Source organism: Micropterus salmoides, unplaced genomic scaffold (assembly GCF_014851395.1).
Source record: "Micropterus salmoides isolate LMB-PRFRI ecotype aquatic unplaced genomic scaffold, ASM1485139v1 Ms_hic_scaffold_2, whole genome shotgun sequence".
Lineage (NCBI taxonomy): Eukaryota > Metazoa > Chordata > Actinopteri > Centrarchiformes > Centrarchidae > Micropterus > Micropterus salmoides.
In genome coordinates, this window is record NW_024041150.1 from 53,674,238 (window position 1) to 53,695,093 (window position 20,856).

Sequence of the window (20,856 nt, forward strand, 5' to 3'; positions counted from 1 at the left end):
TATTCCTGATGACAAGTACTTTGACTTCCTTCGGTGATCCATTTAGTTTAATGAAGATTTTGCAGTTTGTAGTCCAAGTGTTTTGAATTTTCCTCTGTTTCTTCGAGTAGCGTACTTTTCTGGCTGTGTCTGCGTTGTGTTTTGTGAGGTTCTCGTTGATGAAGACATTTGAGCCTTTCAGTTTTCTACCCTGTTTTAACAATGCGGCCTTATGTTTTCAGTTAACAAAGCTCATAATGACCGCTGATTGATCGCTTGGGTTTTTCCTTGGCAGAGGGTTACAGTTACAGTCCAACTGAATCCCTTTGGCTTGTAAGAAGGCAGCCACCTGTTGCTCCGTCACCTCCATCTCACCGGGTTCTCCCCCGTTGTCAGCGCCCACCGCCCGAGAGTACGACCGGGGTTTAAAATCACATCATTCATTCTTGATTACTGTTCTAAGTCCGCCACTCTGCTCTCAAGTTACCCGATTCCTCTGTTAGGAAGTGGAGCGATTTTTTGGATCTCATCGAAGTCTGCTGATTTTTCTTTGGTCCCATCGTGAGGTTAGACAGGAAATTCAAGTGCTTAATTTTCACTTCTGTGCAGCTACATATGCCAGCTACATAGCAGCCAAAAGACTGCTATGTAGCTCGGACAGTCAAACACTCGCTGCGCACCTCCTGATTCAGAGTTACGCTGCTCTCATAACACCATCTGTCACGTAGATGTTCAGAATGAGGAGAGGAAGTTAGCAAAGTATTGAGTGCTGTCGTGCTCGCACAGTGGAGTGAAAACATTTATAGCCGCATAGTTTAATGATTGTGGGAAATTTTAGTAGCGGCGGTCGTGATTCAGTTGAATGCATATGGAGGAAACGCTGCCTTTCCTCTGCTGCTCTGTTGTTGCTGCTGCAGTGGTCTGAGTAACTGGGACTGTACAGCTGTTGTATCACATATTGGACGGGTTATTGACGTTTTTCAGTGTTTTGAACAGTCAGTCCTCTCTTTGAGCTAATTTACAGGTTGGAGAGGTCCCTGTGAATTAACATGCAGGATAACGACGTACAGACTACATCCTTCAGTACTCATACTACTACACTGTTCAGTCTGCCAGAGAAGGATTTATTCTGTCCCAGATGCAGTGTGCCAGAAGAAGCAGGGTGTCCTCCTCCGTCCGGCCACATTTACTGCGCTCACGTGAGCTGCCGAATGCAAAACCGTGGTGAAGCCAGCCGGCCTTTGTTAGCAGTGTTATTATGGTAAGGACAGGCTGCGATTGAGCTGAAGGTCCTGAAAGATACATACTCGTTTTTTGTGATGTGATTAGAGGAACACAAACACATAACTTGGTAAATAATACATTATTATTATTTGATATTTTTACAAATACAAAATCTAACTTTGTTATTTTGCTGAAAATAATTTATGTAAACTTTGACCTTTCATCAAAGTAATTCCTCATTTCACTGTTGTCATGGCTCATGAGTTCTTCTACCACTGGCACAAATATCATAACATTTTCCTGGACCAACTAGGGACAGAGATTGTTTATTTTTATTGATATCGTTATTGAGACTGCTTAACGATCCGAGTCTTTATTGATACCACTATTGATACTTCTATTATTTGGTGACGGTTATTTGGTAAGAAGAAACCCAGTGAGCATGAGGTAGGCCTGCACTGCATGAGGGAAATACTCATTGTGCGATAACATTGTTATATATTGAGATGACATCTGACTTGCAATTAGGGCTGGACAATAAAATAATCACAATAATTATTTTTTATTTTAAGACTACAGACCAGTCTATGCTCCAGACTGACAGCTTTCAATTCAACTTGTTACATTTGGCTAATTGTCAAGCTAACATTAGCTGTTCTTGTATAAAACATACAGAATGACAGACTGAGGACAGAGCAGCTAAAATGAACCCTTTCTACATGTTTACCCTACAAACGGGTGTATTGATAAAGTAATATATTTTTACTCGTGAAGGTTTTATTGGAAGGGCGGCACGGTGGTGCAGTGGTTAGCACTGTCACCTCACAGCAAGAAGGTCGTGTGGTCAAACCCCGGTTGCCCCGGCCTTTCTGTGTGGAGTTTGCATGTTCTCCCCGTGTCCGCATGGGTTCTCTCCGGGTGCTCCGTCTTCCTCCCACCGTCCAAAGACATGCAGGCTAGGTTTATTGGTAACTCTAAAATTGTCCTTAGGTGTGACTGTTTGTTTGTCTATGTGTGGCGTCCTGTCCAGTGTGTATCCCGCCCTTCACCCAATGTCAGCTGGGATAGGCTCCAGCCCCCCCGCGACCCTGTACGCAGGATAAGTGGTTGACGATTGATGGAAGGTTTTATTGTACATACTTACTGTAATGAGGGTAGGATTTTTGGGTTTTGAGAATTTTTGGAACCTTCCCTTTTAGAACCTAGTACAACCATGAGATCCAGGATCTACACTCTAAAAATCTAAAAACAGTAAAAAATGTTACCTCTGGCAACTTTAACATTTAACTAAAATCATGAGTGACTGTTGAGTTGAAGGCTAGCCAAAGTAAGCCGCAATCCTCAGCTAAAAATGTGCACACATGAGTTGGTTCTCCTGGTTGGGCCGTGAGTTTGTGTTGTAACGTCACAGTCATGATTTCCAAAAAAAGTTGAAGTCAAGGGCAACTGGACTTAGATACTTGGAGACGTTTCGTCCCTCATCCTAGAGACTTCTTCAGTTCTGACTGACTGGTAGGTAAACTGAGCTATTTAAGCTCAGTGAAGTTGTTTGCCAGGATCGTCAATACCGCTGGTTTGTTAGTGCTTCTGGCTGTGGTAACGACAGTCGTTATGGTTGTCGGTCAAGTCTGAATGACCGTCGTTGGCACCTTCACCACAGGCCAATAGGTTACGTTTGTTAAGTTTCCTGGGAAGTGCTGAAAGGACAGCATTGTAAATGGAGGATCTGGAAGGATCTGACTCTCTTTTTTTAATAGAAATACAGGTGCTGGTCATATAATTAGAATATCATTAAAAAGTTGATTTATTTCAGTAATTCCATTCAAAAAGTTAAACTTGTATAATGTATACATTCATTCAACACAGACTGATATATTTCAAGTGTTCATTCCTTTTAATTTTGATGATTATAACTGACAACTAATGAAAATCCCGAAATCAGAGTCTCAGAAAATTAGAATATTGTGAAAAGGTTCAACATTGAAGACACCTGGTGCCACACTCTAATCAGCTAATTAACTCAAAACACCTGCAAAGGCCTTTAAATGGTCTCTCAGTCTAGTTCTGTAGGCTACACAATCATGGGGAAGACTGCTGACTTGACAGCTGTCCAAAAGACGACCACTGACACCTTGCACAAGGAGGGCAAGACACAAAAGGTCATTGCTAAAGAGGCTGGCTGTTCACAGAGCTCTGTGTCCAAGCACATTAATAGAGAGGCAAAGGGAAGGAAAAGATGTGGTAGAAAAAAGTGTACAAGCAATATGGATAACCGCACCCTGGAGAGGATTGTGAAACAAAACCCATTCAAAAATGTGGGGGAGATTCACAAAGAGTGGACTGCAGCTGGAGTCAGAGCTTCAAGAACCACCACGCACAGACGTATGCAAGACATGGGTTTCAGCTGTCGCATTCCTTGTGTCCTAGTCCAAACTTATGTTCTCTGATGAAAGTAAATTTTGCATTTCCTTTGGAAATCAAGGTCCCAGAGTCTGGAGGAAGAGAGGAGAGGCGCAGAATCCACGTTGCTTGAAGTCCAGTGTAAAGTTTCCACAGTCAGTGATGGTTTGGGGTGCCATGTCATCTGCTGCGGCCTTATGTTTTCAGTTAACAAAGCTCATAATGACCGCTGATTGATCGCTTGGGTTTTTCCTTGGCAGAGGGTTACAGTTACAGTCCAACTGAATCCCTTTGGCTTGTAAGAAGGCAGCCACCTGTTGCTCCGTCACCTCCATCTCACCGGGTTCTCCCCCGTTGTCAGCGCCCACCGCCCGAGAGTACGACCGGGGTTTAAAATCACATCATTCATTCTTGATTACTGTTCTAAGTCCGCCACTCTGCTCTCAAGTTACCCGATTCCTCTGTTAGGAAGTGGAGCGATTTTTTGGATCTCATCGAAGTCTGCTGATTTTTCTTTGGTCCCATCGTGAGGTTAGACAGGAAATTCAAGTGCTTAATTTTCACTTCTGTGCAGCTACATATGCCAGCTACATAGCAGCCAAAAGACTGCTATGTAGCTCGGACAGTCAAACACTCGCTGCGCACCTCCTGATTCAGAGTTACGCTGCTCTCATAACACCATCTGTCACGTAGATGTTCAGAATGAGGAGAGGAAGTTAGCAAAGTATTGAGTGCTGTCGTGCTCGCACAGTGGAGTGAAAACATTTATAGCCGCATAGTTTAATGATTGTGGGAAATTTTAGTAGCGGCGGTCGTGATTCAGTTGAATGCATATGGAGGAAACGCTGCCTTTCCTCTGCTGCTCTGTTGTTGCTGCTGCAGTGGTCTGAGTAACTGGGACTGTACAGCTGTTGTATCACATATTGGACGGGTTATTGACGTTTTTCAGTGTTTTGAACAGTCAGTCCTCTCTTTGAGCTAATTTACAGGTTGGAGAGGTCCCTGTGAATTAACATGCAGGATAACGACGTACAGACTACATCCTTCAGTACTCATACTACTACACTGTTCAGTCTGCCAGAGAAGGATTTATTCTGTCCCAGATGCAGTGTGCCAGAAGAAGCAGGGTGTCCTCCTCCGTCCGGCCACATTTACTGCGCTCACGTGAGCTGCCGAATGCAAAACCGTGGTGAAGCCAGCCGGCCTTTGTTAGCAGTGTTATTATGGTAAGGACAGGCTGCGATTGAGCTGAAGGTCCTGAAAGATACATACTCGTTTTTTTGTGATGTGATTAGAGGAACACAAACACATAACTTGGTAAATAATACATTTATTATTATTTGATATTTTTACAAATACAAAATCTAACTTTGTTATTTTGCTGAAAATAATTTATGTAAACTTTGACCTTTCATCAAAGTAATTCCTCATTTCACTGTTGTCATGGCTCATGAGTTCTTCTACCACTGGCACAAATATCATAACATTTTCCTGGACCAACTAGGGACAGAGATTGTTTATTTTTATTGATATCGTTATTGAGACTGCTTAACGATCCGAGTCTTTATTGATACCACTATTGATACTTCTATTATTTGGTGACGGTTATTTGGTAAGAAGAAACCCAGTGAGCATGAGGTAGGCCTGCACTGCATGAGGGAAATACTCATTGTGCGATAACATTGTTATATATTGAGATGACATCTGACTTGCAATTAGGGCTGGACAATAAAATAATCACAATAATTATTTTTTATTTTAAGACTACAGACCAGTCTATGCTCCAGACTGACAGCTTTCAATTCAACTTGTTACATTTGGCTAATTGTCAAGCTAACATTAGCTGTTCTTGTATAAAACATACAGAATGACAGACTGAGGACAGAGCAGCTAAAATGAACCCTTTCTACATGTTTACCCTACAAACGGGTGTATTGATAAAGTAATATATTTTTACTCGTGAAGGTTTTATTGGAAGGGCGGCACGGTGGTGCAGTGGTTAGCACTGTCACCTCACAGCAAGAAGGTCGTGTGGTCAAACCCCGGTTGCCCCGGCCTTTCTGTGTGGAGTTTGCATGTTCTCCCCGTGTCCGCATGGGTTCTCTCCGGGTGCTCCGTCTTCCTCCCACCGTCCAAAGACATGCAGGCTAGGTTTATTGGTAACTCTAAAATTGTCCTTAGGTGTGACTGTTTGTTTGTCTATGTGTGGCGTCCTGTCCAGTGTGTATCCCGCCCTTCACCCAATGTCAGCTGGGATAGGCTCCAGCCCCCCCGCGACCCTGTACGCAGGATAAGTGGTTGACGATTGATGGAAGGTTTTATTGTACATACTTACTGTAATGAGGGTAGGATTTTTGGGTTTTGAGAATTTTTGGAACCTTCCCTTTTAGAACCTAGTACAACCATGAGATCCAGGATCTACACTCTAAAAATCTAAAAACAGTAAAAAATGTTACCTCTGGCAACTTTAACATTTAACTAAAATCATGAGTGACTGTTGAGTTGAAGGCTAGCCAAAGTAAGCCGCAATCCTCAGCTAAAAATGTGCACACATGAGTTGGTTCTCCTGGTTGGGCCGTGAGTTTGTGTTGTAACGTCACAGTCATGATTTCCAAAAAAAGTTGAAGTCAAGGGCAACTGGACTTAGATACTTGGAGACGTTTCGTCCCTCATCCTAGAGACTTCTTCAGTTCTGACTGACTGGTAGGTAAACTGAGCTATTTAAGCTCAGTGAAGTTGTTTGCCAGGATCGTCAATACCGCTGGTTTGTTAGTGCTTCTGGCTGTGGTAACGACAGTCGTTATGGTTGTCGGTCAAGTCTGAATGACCGTCGTTGGCACCTTCACCACAGGCCAATAGGTTACGTTTGTTAAGTTTCCTGGGAAGTGCTGAAAGGACAGCATTGTAAATGGAGGATCTGGAAGGATCTGACTCTCTTTTTTTAATAGAAATACAGGTGCTGGTCATATAATTAGAATATCATTAAAAAGTTGATTTATTTCAGTAATTCCATTCAAAAAGTTAAACTTGTATAATGTATACATTCATTCAACACAGACTGATATATTTCAAGTGTTCATTCCTTTTAATTTTGATGATTATAACTGACAACTAATGAAAATCCCGAAATCAGAGTCTCAGAAAATTAGAATATTGTGAAAAGGTTCAACATTGAAGACACCTGGTGCCACACTCTAATCAGCTAATTAACTCAAAACACCTGCAAAGGCCTTTAAATGGTCTCTCAGTCTAGTTCTGTAGGCTACACAATCATGGGGAAGACTGCTGACTTGACAGCTGTCCAAAAGACGACCACTGACACCTTGCACAAGGAGGGCAAGACACAAAAGGTCATTGCTAAAGAGGCTGGCTGTTCACAGAGCTCTGTGTCCAAGCACATTAATAGAGAGGCAAAGGGAAGGAAAAGATGTGGTAGAAAAAAGTGTACAAGCAATATGGATAACCGCACCCTGGAGAGGATTGTGAAACAAAACCCATTCAAAAATGTGGGGGAGATTCACAAAGAGTGGACTGCAGCTGGAGTCAGAGCTTCAAGAACCACCACGCACAGACGTATGCAAGACATGGGTTTCAGCTGTCGCATTCCTTGTGTCCTAGTCCAAACTTATGTTCTCTGATGAAAGTAAATTTTGCATTTCCTTTGGAAATCAAGGTCCCAGAGTCTGGAGGAAGAGAGGAGAGGCGCAGAATCCACGTTGCTTGAAGTCCAGTGTAAAGTTTCCACAGTCAGTGATGGTTTGGGGTGCCATGTCATCTGCTGGTGTTGGTCCACTGTGTTTTCTGAGGTCCAAGGTCAACGCAGCCGTCTAACAGGAAGTTTTAGAGCACTTCATGCTTCCTGCTGTTGACCAACTTTATGGAGATGCAGATTTCATTTTCCAACAGGACTTGGCACCTGCACACAGTGCCAAAGCTACCAGTACCTGGTTTAAGGACCACGGTATCCCTGTTCTTAATTGGCCAGCAAACTCGCCTGACCATAACCCTATAGAAAATCTATGGGGTATTGTGAAGAGGAAGATGCGATACGCCAGACCCAACAATGCAGAAGAGCTGAAGGCCACTATCAGAGCAACCTGGGCTCTCATAACACCTGAGCAGTGCCACAGACTGATGGACTCCATGCCACGCCGCATTGCTGCAGTAATTCAGGCAAAAGGAGCCCCAACTAAGTACTGAGTGCTGGACATGCTCATACTTTTCATGTTCATACTTTTCAGTTGGCCAACATTTGTAAAAATCCTTTTTTGTATTGGTCTTAAGTAATATTCTAATTTTCAGAGATACTGAATTTGGGGTTTTCATTAGTTGTCAGTTTTAATCATCACAATTAAATGAAATAAACATTTGAAATACATCAGTCTGTGTGTAACAAATGAATATAACATCCAAGTTTCACTTTTTGAATAGAATTACTGAAATAAATCAACTTTTTGATAATATTCTAATTATATGACCAGCACCTGTATATCTGCTGTTATAAATGGCAGATGCCGATTAAATGCAATTAGCTCATATCGGCCAGCTGATATAACAGTCGGGCTCTAGAAATGATCGAAACTTACAAATAACATCTGCACTGGCGTGTTCACTGTTGTTTTACCTGATCTGTGCTGGTAACATACACAACCCTCTCTATTTCTCTGTAAAATGCTAAAATAAATAATAAAAGGATTGTGGGTTATGTTCCACAGACATGCTCTGAATGTCATTAATGGTTCTGGATAGCTTGTGCCACCATAACATCTCGCTCAATGTCTTTCATGTCTCTGCTGTTATAGAAACGGAGAGAAAGAGATGGACTCAAAAGTCATCGCTGTCAGGACCGTGGAAAATCCTTCACAACATCTGGAAATTTAAAGACTTGTGGTGTCCGAACAATAATGCTGCGATGGTGTGTTGAGAAGAAATCCGCTTGACACTGTTCTTGATCATAAAAGTTTATTACATCAAGGAGTTCAGCATCAATTACAAGCTCTGCAGCAGCTTGGAGAGAGACCCAGCCCGATGGCCACTCTGTCTCTCTGTACATCAAACACAGCTTATATAGGACATGTTTAGGTATCTGCTAAAGACCATATAAGGGCACAGTCCCTTCATACACACTAATCTCTACTCCCCCTACCACTGGGTCAGAGGTCAAATTCCATAGGAGGGTTCACTCTTTGCACACCCATCAATCATTACTTCCCCATAAGGGTTCACTGTCCCTCTCTCCAGCTGCAGAGTATTATGTTAAACTGTAATGGTCAAATGCACATATGTTATACACCACATATTCATCTGAGACTTCACACAGGAGAGAAACCGTACTGGTGTGAACAGTGTGGGAAAGCTTTCACTACATCAGGGACCCTAAACAGACACAGACGTGTTCACACAGGAGAGAAACCGTACTGGTGTGAACAGTGTGGGAAAGCTTTTACTACGAGTAATAACCTCAAAAATCACCTACGCAGTCACGCTGCATCACTGTGAGCCTCGTTCAGAGCCAAGCTAGCTGTGTCCTCCTGCCCTGATTGATAGCTGTGTTGTTTAAACATTATAGCACCTCTAAAGATGTCAGTGAAGGTTCTCAGTCATCCAGGTCATAGTTATCCAACAAAGGTTAAAGTCAAGGGCAACTGGACTTCGTTGAAGATACTAGAAGACATTTCGTCCCTCATCCAAGGGACTTCTTCAGTTCTGACTGGCAGGTCAGTGAATGTAGGTCTGAGGAAAGCTGAATTAGTCCTCTAGAGTTCATTATAAATCACATCCTCTTTTTCACTGTGGCCAAACTGAATAATCATTTCTAAATTGCTGTTTAAAAACCCATTACATGCATTTATTTGATTCTGGTTTCACGTTGTATAACCTTTATTAAAAACTCATTTATTTGCTTTATTCACTTGTTTTTAACATTGAAGTGTAAATAAACATTTCCTTTATCATCAAGTCTGTGAATATTTCTTCGAAGCAGAAACTAAGGATCCATGTATTGGGGATTCACAACTCTTTTTCATTTCTCCTTTGATTGAAGGTGGTGTCCCAAAAGATGTTATGAGTGCAGATGTTCCATTTAAAGTAGTAATCCTGCTACAGACATCTATATTCATTCATTCTGTTTTTATTTGGTTTTATTTTATTGGTTTGGAATCTGTCTCCTCTGTTCAGACTGAAAGCAAAGCCAAATCTAGTCGATGCAAAGAGAGGCAGTTTCGCTCCAGTTGGGTCCAGCTGAGGTGAAGACATGTCAGCTCAAGTTTTAATGTTTCAGCTTCAATAAAAAATCCTCCTTTATCCTGAATGAACAATGACAAGAAAAAAACTGGTGCTCATCCAGGCGCTGCATAAACTCTCCATGTAAAGGGCTGCAACATTTCTTCTCGCTCACGTTCAGTAGTGGTCATTACCACCCAAATGTCTTCTGTATGATATTTGTTCGTTTCTACAGGCTCAGTCTGCTCCTGGTTTCATCTCACTTCTTTTCACATTTCTACAAAAAGCTTTCACTGTGTGATGCACAATTTAGTTTTCAGTTATTTGCAAATTGACTTGTTGTGGTTTTGGGGTTCTGCTTTCATGTTTTCTGTAAGTTTCTTTGATCACGTCCTGTTTTGTGTTAGCATCTGTTCCATTTTTTGCAGTTATTTTAATATAGTGTTGTACTTGCATACAGTCAATTTCATTATGATAAAGACCTTCAAGAAACTTCAGGATGACACCTGCCTCCTCAGTTTGTATATGCAAAGCAGCGCTGCACTGAACAAGACCAGGTCAGGCAAGCCTGAGCCATTCAGAGTGCTAAAATAGTTCAATATAATCAAAAACTACATTGCATCCCATGAAATAGAGCACTGAGTCTGTGTGTGCATAAAAGTCTAGTGGCACCGGCGTCTACTGTGCATGATCGCACTGTAAAACCGTGCTTTGATGACGTAGAGCAACGGCAGAAACACAGTAATTCTGGTAGCTGCATTGTTTGTCTGACTCGGATTGTCACTGTTTAATCAGCCCACCTGTCAAACAACAACAAAGCGTCACTGATGGCCGAATAGTTATTTTATCCAACTGACATAGAACAGAGATTCATGAGACTTCATTTTTTTGTAAATAACCTCCATCACAGAGGGCCCCTCTCTGCCCAACGGCCCCTGGGCTCAGTGGATAGGCGTTAACCAAGGAGCAGGTTCTGTTCGTGGTTACCCTGTAGGTGGACTACAGAACACATTTGTATTCAGTGGTAATGAGGAGAAGTAGGATATTATTACACACCACTTGATAAAATGTGTAATTAATTTATTCACGTTCAGACAACAAGCCCTGCAGCCTCTGTGATTTTAGAGAGGAGATCTTAATTAATTAACGGGACAATTTCTTACATGTTGCCCATCTTTAGGCTATATAATAGAATTATTTAAGTGTTTTCACATATTTAGATTGGAAATGGAAATAATGGAATCTAAAGACAGCAGCTTCCAGCATCTTCTAAATCCTGCTGCTGTAGAAAGTTCTGACATGTGGTTTAACTTGACTCTTAACTTCCTGTCAGTGGTTCTGATTTCCTGCAGCTGCTGACTTCTCTGTGTCTGTAGAAATAAAGTTTGTTTGACTGCACGCATTAGAACGAGCCACAAATATCCAGAGAGCCGCAGCTGTTATCCAGCCGCTGGGAGGTTCACAGGAAACACGCCCGTTCAAGCCATGTGACATCACGCTGACCTCACTCTGACATCACTGATCAGCAGGAATCAATAGTGAGTGTGTAGACTGTGTGTGAGAGTCAGTAGGAGGAGTCAGAGTGAAGAGGAAGCTGACAAAGCGTCCTCCTGTCTTCATCCGTCCTCCATCAGCTGCTTCACCTCCATTTTCTCTCTGATCCAGAGTCAGATCGGATCAATGATCAAAGATCAAACAGATTGATCGGCCATCAGAGGAGTTGGATCAGTGGAGCTGCTTCTGTTCCTGCTTCTCTCTGCAGAGGAGACAGAGGACAGTCAGACAGAGACAAACACAGAGACTCTGACCTCAGTCTGCATACTGACCTTTGACCCTGAGAACAACTGATTTCCCTCTCATGATGGTCCAGCTGTAGACGTAGCACCTGTATGTTCCTCCGTCTCTGTCTGTGGGGGATTTCAGGGTCAGACTGAGGTCTCCAGTTGTCAGCAGGTCTTCCTTCATCTTTGTTCGGTCTCTGTAATCCTGGTTCTGTTGGTCAGGCTGGTCAGAGCCGTTCTGATACACGTGGATCTTCTTATAGGGTTTGGGTTCAGAGCGGATCCACTCCACTCTGACGACCCCAGGGAGGTTCTCTGTGGTCTTGAAGGGCAGCAGGACAGACTCCGCCCCCTCCTCCACCTCCACCTGACAGCCTGAGAGGACAACAAAGCAGAACATGAGCTGCACAGACAGCAGCAGCAGTTTGAATAACTTTATTGACAGAAGCAGATGAGAGCAGCAGCTAACAGGGGACAGAAACACAGGAAGCTGTTGGAGATGATCAGAGTCTTGATGCTGCTGGGATTGTTTTGTCCATGTGCTGCTTCACAGTAATGTCTCCTGTCAGTGTTGAGCTGCTGGACTTTTACATTTCTGGATCTAAAGCTGAACTTTGAAGAGAAGAAGTGTCACATAGGCGATTTGGCATGTGAGAGTGTATTGTAGAGCAGCGAAAGGTCACGCCCCCTTTTTAGAGTGAATAGGCCACCGGTGTAGGATTTTGTGCCAGGTGTTCCTTTTATAAGAAACGGAAGAACAAGAGAACCGCTGAGGGTGGAAGGACAAACAGGGGAATCAGGAGAGGGTGGAAGAACCAGCACCAGAAACAGGGAGGGGAGGGCGTTCAAGAGGCTGGCCGCGTTGCTGACAAGCGGAACCCTCAAGTTAGACGCAGCAGACTGGGCCAAATATACAAATATACAGCCAAAGTAAAGATGGTGTCGCGGCCTCAGGGAAGAAGTACAGAGAGTGACCTAGGAAACGGCAGCAGAGCGAGAGGAGGGAGGTCAGAGCGACAAAGGTAAATGTTGCAGATGACCGCAGACGGAGAAACAGACAAAAGCCGAGCGTGGACTTTGGCGGAGATGGTCTACTGCTGAGGAGCGGAAACTTTTGGGTAGACACAGCAGCCCAGAGCCACAGAGAAGACCATGTTGCGGCGTGTCGGAAGAGAGAAGCAGCCAGTGTGGAGTTGCGTGGGGGGAGGGCACCACGAGAGACATGAGGAGGGGTAGGAATTCATTCCCCACTCCTTCCCAGTAAATAACTCTCCCTTTTCCTTCTGTTACCCGTCAGTGAAGCCTGGTAGAAAAGCTGCCGCCTTTTTATTTGATTTTTTTGTTTAAACTTGCAGTACAAACAAAAGGAGTGAGCCTATTGTCGCCAGAAAGACTCCTGTCTTATATTGCTGCCTATGTGTGTCATGCCACAGTTAAAAACCACTAGTCTTTCTTTGTGTATTTTTGTGTTGTGTGGGTTTTGATTTACGCTTGATTTTGCATGTGTAAGATAGTTGAGTTGTATTGCTGCATGCATAGTTTCTATTTTAGTTTTTATATTTTCTTTCTTACAATTTATTTAGAAAGTCTAGTGAAATGAACAATTAAGGAGAACTACTGTGGAGATTGAAATGTGTGTGACTCCGTAACTGCTGTAAATATTCTATTGTCTGGGCTGGACGTTGGACCACGTAAAGAGGAGAAGCGAAAACTGAGAAGCAACGGACAGTAGACTGGGAGTCAGCAGACTGAAGGATATGATTTAAGGACAGTGACTACGGGGCCTTCAGTAGGCTTGGCCCTCGATGCATACTGAATGTTTTATACTAGATATTTTAGAGCCCTTTTTATATTGTTCAATTTTAACTGCTCCCACCATGTTTCTAATAAACGTTGTGTTCTTTCATTCATCATTACTGGCCCGAGCCTTGTCTGTTGTAGCTTGTTCCCCAGCAGAATCCAACCTAAATTCAGTTCAGTACATTTACTTGCATATTTGAGGCCCCCCGGTGGTGGTGGGTCAGTCAGAGAATCTTTCAAATGTTTTCATTTCTGTTCTGTAAATGAATCTTAACTCCACACAGCATTTCAGACACATGTTCAACATGAGTCCAGAACACCAAGAAACACAAACATCTAATCTGGATCTGATCCCAAACTGATCTTCCTGCTTCATCAATATTTGGCATTTTTTTCTGCCAACTCTGAGCTCACTTTTCTTTCCAAATATCTTCATAATGTGAAGATATGTTGAGCCTTCTGAGAATTGAATCATCAATCTTTCATTGATCCAAACTATGAAAGCTGCATTTCTTTGTTCTAAGTGATCAACACATTTGGTTTCTTTCAGCTCCTTCCTTCCACTTTTTTCTTGATCAATACTGTCAGCCGTGGCGCAGTGGCTGGAGGTCGGGATACATGGCTATGAATTATTGCACGTTTTGGACCGGTCACGAAGGAGTTAAACATCATCATCATAAAAACTTACTGTTTTATGGCGAATCATCAATATTGTTGGCCACACCGCCTAGTTGGCCACACCGCCTATACGCCTTTCAACGAAAACTCATAGATAGCATAACTTTTCATCATCAGTACCTTAAGATTGCACAACATAAATTTAAAGTTAATCCAATCCATTCTGTACGAGGAGTTGTTAAAGTACAAACCCTGTACAAGACGGAACAATGGACTGCAATTGCACATTCAAATCTGGTTTTGCATATGGCTCCATAAGGCTTTTCTGTGCATCCTGGGTTGATAGATGAGCCACAAAGGTTTTGTGCATCTAGGTGAAACAGGGCAATGGGGCTTCATCATTGAAGGTTTACTTCATGCTGCCAGTGGGTGGCTCTATAGGTATGAGTGAATATTGACATGTAGATGTGTTCACAGTGTGACCCTTATCAAACGTGAAATTAAGGCAGTTTTCCCTACTATAGGGCCATCTATTCTTGCAGTTTTAAATAGTAGCCTTTCCTCAGGGTTGATCCCTGAACATTTAAAAAATGCAGTATTGTAACCTTTAATTGAAAAACCTGGTCTGGATCCTGCAGATCTCGTTAATTTCAGGCCTATCTCCAAACTAACCTTTCTGTAAAAAATTCTTGAAAAGATAGTTTGCAGTCAATTAATGACCTTCTTGGAAGGGCACAATATTCTCATAGTTTTCCAATCTGGTTTTAAAACCCTGCATAGCAACGAATCAGCTATTTCAAAAGCTTTTAATGATATCCTTTTAGCTACTGACTCCAAGAGATCCTCTGCCTGAGGATCTCAAGGTATGTGCTGGTGCGTATGGGACTAAAAGGTCAGAAATATAACAAGGCGAGAGGCCATGAAGAGCTTTAAAAGTGATCAATAGAATTTTAAAGTCAATTCTAAAACATACTGGGAGCCAGTGTAATGAAGCTAAAATAGGAGTAATGTGGTCATATTTCTTTGTTCTGGTTAAAAGCCTGGCAGCTGAGTTCTGGACAGTCTGGAGTCGATCAATAGATTTTTGGGTTAAACAGGTGAAAAGGCTGTTGCAATAATCCAGGCGTGATGAGATGAAGGCGTGTAAAATGGTCTCGGTGTCCTTAAAAGTTAACATAGATCGAATTTTTGCTATATTTCTAAGTTGATAAAAACATGATTGAACAAGCTTTGTGGTGTGCTGCTCGAAATTTAATACTATCAAACAAAACACCAAGGTTCTTTGCCACAGGCTTAATGTGATTTACTAGGGAACCAGCAGATGGCAGTATTTGTTTTGCCATCTGCTGGGACCCGATGACCAGGATTTCTGTTTTGTCTGAGTTCAGCTGGAGGAAATTCTTTGACATCCATTTTTTAACTTCACAAAGGCAGTTGTTAAGTGGACTCAGCATTCCAGGGTCTGTGGATCTGACGGGAAAGTATATTTGTGTGTCATCAGCATAAATATGAAAAGAAATGCCATGTTTATGGATAATATGTCCAAGGGGAAGCAGAAAAAAACCAACAAAATGGGTCCTAAGACCGACCCCTGAGGCACACCATATTTAACTGGACAGAACAAGGAGACATAGTTGTTTACAGACACGCAAAACTTCCTATTTGACAGGTAGGATGAAAACCATTCTATGGCAGTACCAGAGATCCCCACCCAGTGCCTCAGTCTGTCTAACATGATGTTGTGATCAATGGTGTCAAAAGCAGCGCTAAGGTCCAGGAGTACCAGGACTGAGCACATGCCTTCATCAGCAGACATTAAAAGGTCATTGGTGACTTTAAGCAGGGCAGTCTCAGTGCTGTGGTACTTCCTGAAACCAGACTGAAACTTTTCAAATATTTTGTTATTTTCCAGTACAGTGAGCAGCTGTTTGGACACAATTCTTTCTAGAATCTTTGCAATAAAAGGCAGTTTTGAAATTGGTCTAAAATTATGTGGGAGGGAGGGATCTAAACCAGGTTTCTTTAAAAGTGGGTTCACGCAAGCTGTTTTAAAATAATCAGGGACACAACCAGTAGATAGGGAGCTGTTGAAAACAGAGATCAAATGGGGCCCAACAGAATCTATTACTTTCAGTAAAAACTTTGTAGGTATTACATCAAGTGGGCTGGAGGACACTCTCATTTGTGATACTGTTTTCAAAAGCTCAGACAAGTCGATGGGATAAAACTGGTTAAAACTTTCTTGTTGCTGGTGAAGAACCTCTGAGTAAGAGGCCACGGGGGTAATAGAGGCTCTGATTGACACCACCTTATTGGTAAAATAAGATAAAAACAATTCACAGTCATCATTACTTCCAGCTGAGGCACAAGGAGGGGTTGGGTTTACCAGCTGATCCACAGTTTTAAACAGAAACCTGGGATTGTGTTTATGTGTAGTAATGAGTTCAGAAAAAACAAAACTAATTGCAGTGTCTCTACTGCCTCAGCATCCGATTGCTCCTACGCGGTCTGCTGAAGCGGCAGGGCTCACCAGTAGAGGGCTCCGCCTGTGCTTATAGAACTAGGGTTACCATATCGTAACCTTCGTTCTATCTCACACAGGCTCCGCCCTATACTGGACTATATGGGTACAGTGGGTAGAGCCCAATGACTGTCCACCCGAGCTGCGACAAGCCAAAGTCCACCACGCCAACCCAGTCGGCCACAGGCCGGCCAAAGCCCCGACCACCACATCACCTAGTGTCAGAATGGTGGGATATCCCTGAGAAGGTCGCTTTACCGATAGGGGCTTGGCCTGAACACGTGGACTGCCCTGACTTCTCAATAGTATGCCAAGCACTGCCAGTGTATGTTCCCCCTCTACACCCAGTAGTCACCAGATGCTCACTTTTCAGATCCTAGGTCGCACTTTGCGACTAGGATCCCGAGAAGGAGCCCGACATATCCAAGAGATAGAAACGCACAGACGGGCACAGTAAGGGCCAAGATGTCATTGTGCAGATTTCTTCAAAAAAAAGGGTGGGTCTGTTCCTGCCCGTGTACAGGCTTTGGAGATTAGAACGTTAGCATAGCACACATGGACACCTTAAGTGGGGTTGACTTTGATCTTTCTGCTTTAGTTTCCGTGTAGCCTTGTTTATTATGTTATTCATCCGTATCTTTAAGTTTACTTAGTATGTATATTTTAGGATTAGCTCTGTGTCTTAGCTCCTCGTTCTGGGTCTTGGTTCCTGTCTTAGTGTTTAGTGTTCAGTACTTGTGTTATGTCTGCCATCCAGTCTCTGTGTTTTCCCTTTCCGTCTCTCTGCCTCGTTAACCCTGATCCCAGTCACCTGTGTGTGATAGGGAAGTCAACAGGGGTTTAGCACTAGGACCCAGGTAAAGGGCAGAGTCTATAAATAGGGAAGGGAAGATCACCTGGTCCTTTCTTTCTGCAGTCACACACCTGAGGCCAGCCTTTGTTTGCTTCTTGATTGGGTAGGCTCTATTTTTAAATAGGTTTTACTTTTAAAAAATGTGTAAAAATCTAAGGCTAATAATGCATGTCCAGAACTAGATCTTAGAATAATTTGTAGTTTACTTTATTAAAGATAAGTTGAAGAATTGTTAAAAACCTGTTATTTATTAGACTTCGTGGTGGTGAGGGTCCAAAGCTTCAAGTGATTGTCTAAACACATCAGCTAAAGCACAGGTATGTGTAAGATGGTTTTAAACAGGATTTTAGCCTTTTTTTTTTTTTATATGAATGTAACAGGAATATTTGAAAATATAGATCCCAGTCACCTGCATGCCTTCAACAGCGGGAGGGGAATGTGTTTCTAAGTCAAGCAAGGTATGATAATTGTTACATTTGCTTATGTTTCATGAAATGTTTCTTTTAAAGTGTTTTTGTATCTTACTGTGTTTTTGTTTGTCTTGTTTCAAATAGAAGTTATTAGGAGAGCCAACCACTGTTTTTTCCCACCGGTTAGTTTTATTGTGCTCACACTAGATCCTTGAATGGGCCATATTGTGTGTTTCTGGCTGTGTTAAAGGGGGAAGACAGAGTAACCATTTTGCATGGGTGTTTTGTGTAATTAGTGTGTAGCATGCAGATAGTGTTTTTCCATAGTATTTGGTTTAATTGGTTTGAGTGTGTGGGTTATTTCCTTATTTGTTTATCAGTTTGGTTATAATTTGTCGGTGCTCAATTCTACATCAGTTTCCCTGGTAATGCAGTCTAGTCCTGAATTGTGTTTTTCTTTTGTTTTGATGTAACAAATAAACTTTATATTCTTATACTGATATAGTAGCCTCTGGTCCAGTTTGTTCTGGCACTTGTGTATGAAGCAGCGTGTGATTTACATGTGTATAAATGTTTGGTGTTTCTGTTCATTCCCTGTCCGGTCATTGTTGCGTGTATACGTCTCATGTTGTCTGCCTTGCTCGACGTGTCTCCCTGCTTTCTTTGAATTTTGGATTCTGTTTGGATCACCTTGTTTTTGGACTCTGTTTATCAGCCAGTAAGTGTGCGCGCCTTTTGTTTGTTAATAAACCTGTTTAACTATACCTTCTCCACACTGCATCCTGCATTTCCCACCTCTCCCATGGTAGGAGCAAAACCTGGAGAGGTGCCTGTCTCAACACATACGCTCTTGGAGTGTTGCTCCCCTGTGTCTTTTACGCATTACAGCTTACTGCTTTGTGGTGTCCTTGAATACCCCACCGTGTGTTGATCGGTGGTGTCCTTGAACGCACCACAGCTCGCTGCTCCAATGATGGCCCAATGTGCAACAGTGTCATCGTGAGCGCATTGTCAGTGGAGCAGTCAAAATCAGCACAGCTGCTGAGTGAAGCCGAGTCAGGACAGGGCATCCTCCTCTCTACTGCAGCGAGCTGCTGCTTGGAGAATGAGCCGCTGTTCACTGTGATGTGCCGTGGGCCGCACCCTGGAAGAGACGTGTTGTCTGGTTGCACCTCTCCAGCTTGTGTGTGTGTGTATGTATGTATGTATGTGTGTGTATATATAAATAAAAAAAATAATACACACATACAGTCCGCCTGCAGGGCTCACGGTGTGTGTTATGTGGATAATTTTAATATTTTTGGCAAAGAATGTCTCTTTTTAAGACAGACGGACTTCACCCAAACAAACGGGGCTCAGAAATGTTAGCTGCGCACATACAGCATGTGGTGCGGTCCACACATGACTTACGTGAATGACTCATCATTCATGCAGCACACCTGGACACACCACCGCTCACTGAACAGATCTCTGCCTCACTGCCACAAACAACTGTCTCCACCTGCTGGCATGTAAAGCCGTCTGCTCCCAGCGCTGTTCCACAGACTTCTATTCCTGTCATCATCACGCATAGACCAGTAAAACCGAAATGTGCACATCCCACACAGAAATATTAGTAATCTCTTAAGGATTAGGACAACTGCACCAACTCCAGCACCCAGAACAAACTCATTTAAAATGGCTCTCTTCAATGTGAGATCACTTTCAAGTAAGACTTTTATCTTAAATGATTTTATCTTGTCTGCAAATCTAGATTTTATGTTTTTAACTGAATCCTGGTTGCAAATGAATGACTATAGCAAGCTAGTTGAACTTCTGAAATTTTTATCTACTCTGGTTTTAAATTATGGCAGAATTGTTCTTTGTGGCGATTTTAATATTCATGTTGATGACCCCACCAATGTTAATGCAACTAACTTCAAACAACATGTCAAAGGGCAAACACATAACCGTGGTCATACACTGGACTTGGTTTTTACCCTGGGTGTCAGCATCTCCTCTGTGGAATTAGTGGACATTACCATATCTGACCACAGATGTATTGTTTTTAGCTGCGATTTGCCTGTTACTCACGCCTCACCAAGCTCCGTGTGTTGTCGCATCTTTAATGAACAAAGTGTTTCAAAGTTTTGCGCATTCTTTCAGAGCCAAAGCCAACACCTGTCTGATTCCAACACCAACAATCTGGTCGATCACTTCAATCATATCTGCTTGTCGTCACTAAATATTACTGCTCCTCTAAAGGTTAGGCCTACGTCTAAAGCTAGTAAACAACCCTGGATAAATGACAGCATTCGCAGCCTCAAAAGGGAATGCAGGAAAGCAGAGCGCAGATGGAAAAAATCCAGTCTCCAAGTCCATTACCTCAGTCTGAAGGATTTATTAATTAACTACAATAACATGGTTAAGGATGCGAGAACACACTATTTTTCTGAACTCATTACTACACATAAACACAATCCCAGGTTTCTGTTTAAAACTGTGGATCAGCTGGTAAACCCAACCCCTCCTTGTGCCTCAGCTGGAAGTAATGATGACTGTGAATTGTTTTTATCTTATTTTACCAATAAGGTGGTGTCAATCAGAGCCTCCATTACCCCCACTACCTCTCCTCACCAGCAACAAGAGAGTTTTAACCAGTTTTATCCCATCGACTTGTCTGAGCTTTTAAAAACAGTATCACAAATGAGTGTCCTCCAGCCCACTTGATGTATTGTAATGATTGTATGCTTTGTAATACCTACAAAGTTTTTACTGAAAGTAATAGATTCTGTTGGGCCTCATTTGATCTCTGTTTTTAACAGCTCCCTATCTACTGGTTGTGTCCCTGATTATTTTAAAACGACCAATTTCAAAACTACCTTTTATTGCAAAGATTCTAGAAAGAATTGTGTCCAAACAGCTGCTCACTGTACTGGAAAATAACAAAATATTTGAAAAGTTTCAGTCTGGTTTCAGGAAGTACCACAGCACTGAGACTGCCCTGCTTAAAGTCACCAATGACCTTTTAATGTCTGCTGATGAAGGCATGTGCTCAGTCCTGGTACT

The 20,856-nt window shown here is 42.5% G+C and overlaps 1 protein-coding gene and 1 pseudogene across 1 annotated transcript in view; one reads left to right on the plus strand and one right to left on the minus strand.

Annotated features, from left to right (window-relative positions):
• LOC119912628 overlaps nucleotides 1-9,125 on the plus strand; it is a 337,535-nt pseudogene extending 328,410 nt beyond the window's left edge.
• Nucleotides 9,126-11,049: 1,924 nt separating this feature from the next.
• The window catches only part of LOC119912640, a 33,463-nt gene continuing 23,656 nt past the window's right edge, over nucleotides 11,050-20,856 (minus strand). Inside the window, exons 5-6 of the mRNA XM_038731924.1 lie at nucleotides 11,652-11,981; nucleotides 11,050-11,581 (exon numbers count right to left, since the gene is read on the minus strand). Of these exons, the coding sequence (XP_038587852.1) occupies nucleotides 11,517-11,581; nucleotides 11,652-11,981 (395 nt within the window). The 3' untranslated portion in view covers nucleotides 11,050-11,516. The remainder of the gene's footprint in view (nucleotides 11,582-11,651; nucleotides 11,982-20,856) is intronic.